General features: G+C 38.5%; 1 protein-coding gene across 6 annotated transcripts in view; it reads left to right on the top strand.

Moving 5' to 3' along the window:
* The first annotated feature begins 125 nt into the window (after window positions 1–125).
* The window catches only part of LOC115230222 (E3 ubiquitin-protein ligase MIB2-like), a 28221-nt gene continuing 25077 nt past the window's right edge, over window positions 126–3269 (top strand). Inside the window, exons 1-2 of one of the 6 annotated variants that reach the window (XM_036499575.1) lie at window positions 126–648; window positions 1447–1598. In XM_036499575.1, the coding sequence (XP_036355468.1) occupies window positions 565–648; window positions 1447–1598 (236 nt within the window). In that variant the 5' untranslated portion in view covers window positions 126–564. The remainder of the gene's footprint in view (window positions 649–1446; window positions 1599–3269) is intronic. The other 5 variants (XM_036499574.1, XM_036499573.1, XM_036499571.1 and 2 more) reach the window with 5 other exon arrangements.

Here is a 3269-nt window from a genome sequence, read left to right as displayed (position 1 = left end):
CTTTCATTTGTCCAATCATATATAAATATGAGGGAAATTTGTTGAGTAATTATCAAATTAACAAATAGTCATAAAATAAGATTTCTAAAGTCACATGTTGATAGTGTCAATCGAAATAGTATTGAAATAGATGAGATCAAATCAAAAATTCATACAAGAGGATTTATTAGACAAACATTATTTTCTGTGGATAATTTAATTATTTTTCCGAAATTTACCTTTCTTCGTAGCGTCAATTTCTAGTTTATGTGAAGTCTGTCCCCTCAGCTGATCACCGGACTGTACATTCCAATATTCAGGGTTTAATTGTAACCACTCGGACTGTAATAAGCAGAGGAATGTAGCTAACCTAGAGACACAACACAATGACTGTTGTTAGGTTTATTAGTGTCAAGAAGAACATTCAGCTCTAAATAATACTTTAGTTAGCCTGACCTTTCCAATATTTATGTTGTCTTATGCAAGATTTTAGAACCATCAACTCGAGTATATTGTTATTTACTTCATTTTATAAGTTTTTAAAAACTTTTACTTTCTTTCGTTTGCATTTTTTATTCAAAAGACATGGACATTAAAAAAATCAAGGAGAAAATTGAATCTGGGGACATCGAAGGTGCGAAAAGCATGATAGAAAGCCGTTCAGACAGAGTAAGTTGTTCATTGTATTGCCTTCTCAAAGTTGGTTATTTGTTTATTATTTGATACACAATTTGAAATCTTCCTAACGAACCACATGTATTTGTCCATATTTCATATCTTTCTTCACGTCTTTCTACTATTTTGCATCGTTGGTAGTTTTTATAAATCCTGAACCAAACCTTGAAGCATGCCAGAGTTGATGGAATGTGAGGGAGAGAGAAGCCCATCATCACACACTGCAAGGGAGTATTCTGGCAGGAAATACTCAGTCCAAGAGGTAGATCGGGTCATTAGATGAGTGATTACGGTGTCAAGAAGTTCTCTTGCCACAAACAAGGGTTTCTTGGTGATAGGGCCGACACGATTTCTTTTACAGAAGTTGTCAAACATTTGAAAATACTGGTGAGTCACGTAGGAATCAAACCCCAGCTTGATCTAGCTTTATACAACTGTACTGGTGTCAATTGAATATACAGAGAAAGTTATTCTCCCTCTGTTTTCACTTTTAAGGAACAAAGATGATGGTTGTTTATGACTTTTTACTTGAAATCTGAAAAATTAATAGTCAGCAGATGGGATACTGTGAGGAAGAATATAGATCAGGGCTTCCCAAAGAGGGTAGTACAACCCATGGGAATAGGCTGTGGAATGGAAAATTTTACAAGGACTCTCTCTTCCCTCTCTCTCTCACTCTCTCTGTCCCCTCTCTCTCTCTCTCGCTCTCTCTCCTCTCTATCTCTCTCTCGCTCCCCCTCCCTCTCTCTCTCCTTTGATATATTTCAAAAGCCTTTACTTTCTTCACTTCAGATTAACCTAAGAGATTCAAACGGTAAAACTTATCTGATGGCTGCTTCTGCAGAGGGCAACATAGTTTTAATAAACTTGTTAATAGATGCTGGAGCAGATTTGGACAAGAGAGACACAAGGGGTCGGACAGCTTTTTATCATGCTGTGTTTGGGTAAGTTCAGAATTACCTAAAATCTCCAGATCTGTTTTTGTTTCTCGATTTCTTCCAATTTCAGACAGGTTAAATATCCAAAGATGCCATAGTAGTAGCAGTGGAACAACAGGATGACAACATGACAACAGTAACCAACAACAACTTCTTATTTTTATCCATGTATCCAATTCGTTATGCATTATTGAAGCATAAAAACGTTTTCTGAGATTTGCTGTCAAAACAAAATATTTTTTGATTTGGAGATAATCTTTGAAAGGCAAACATTCTTAAGATTGACCCAGTGTGATGCAGCATCCTCTGTTAGTATTGATTATGGAGGGATGAAACAAATTTCCTCCAAAGAAGATTCTGTTTCAGCTCTAAGACAGGACGAAAGATTTTGTTGCTTGTTATGGCAGCAAGAATCTGTAAACTTTCTCTCAATGATTTTATCTCACTTGTGCATGTATACATGTGTGTGTATGTATGCATGTGTGTATGTGTGTGTATGTATGTATGCATGTGTGTATGTGTGTGTATGTATGTATGCATGTGTGTGTATGTATATAAGCATGTGTGTATGTGTGTGTATGTATGTATGCATGCGTGTATTTACGCATGCGTGTATGTATGCATGCGTGTATGTGTGTGTATGTATGTATGCATGCGTGTATTTACGCATGCGTGTATGTATGCATGTGTGTATGTGTACGCATACATTTGTGTGTGTATGTATGCATGTGTATGCATGTATGCATGTGTGTATGTATGTATGCATGAGTGTATATGTATGTATGCATGTGTGTGCGTGTGTATGTATTTATGTATGTGTGTGTATGTATGCATGTATATATGTTGGTATGTATGTGTGTATGTATGTGTGTATCTATGTGTGTGTGTGTATATGTAAGCAGCAGCAGCGTAGCCATCGTTAATGACTTCTCTCCCACCAATGATAAGGGCTACAATAACAACAACAGCATCTTCACCATCCTCGACAGTGGCGACACCATTACTGCCGCCACCACAATCACCACCTCCGACAACGCCAAAACCAGCAACCCAGCCCCAACACCAACGATGACGGCAGATATAGACACATCGCCGACAGAACCTGCCCACGGGGAAACATCGGACGTTCCGGGAACCCCTTTCAAGCGATATCTCTCCAACCAAGAACTTTCTTCAGAGAAGGAGATACGCGACATCATTAGCCAGCCAAGTATGGCAGCTGAGATACAATGATATTCCATACTTGATTTCATGGAAAATTCTCGAAAACCCAGGCCCTTACATCAACGGCACACAACGATGTAAATTATGCATAGCAGAATGGGAGAAAATCCTAAAGGACTCCCTCAAACCAGGGTACATCCTTAACTCCAGTACAGAGCTTCTCGGGCCATGTTTACACTTCAGGAAATTCTTGCTAGCCTTTTGGAGCCCAAAAGATGGCAGTGCAGCTGGAAGTCGATAGCCAATGGCCAAAGGAGATAATCCCCATTGTGAGACATTTCTTCCTCCATAGTATTAAGAAGCCTTGAGCCAACATGTTTTCGGATCTGATAATACGACATAAAGCTAAACCCTTAATGGATGTGAAACCTTAGGTAATCCCATAAACCAGCCTTCCCCATTTTGAATATGTATTGCTCAATATTTTAGAGTGTGCTTCTTCTTTCCGATTTA

The sequence above is a fragment of the Octopus sinensis genome, unplaced genomic scaffold (genome assembly GCF_006345805.1).
Source record: "Octopus sinensis unplaced genomic scaffold, ASM634580v1 Contig14969, whole genome shotgun sequence".
Lineage (NCBI taxonomy): Eukaryota > Metazoa > Mollusca > Cephalopoda > Octopoda > Octopodidae > Octopus > Octopus sinensis.
The sequence above is the reverse complement of the archived record's forward strand: the minus strand, read 5'-3'. Positions and strand labels throughout refer to the sequence as shown.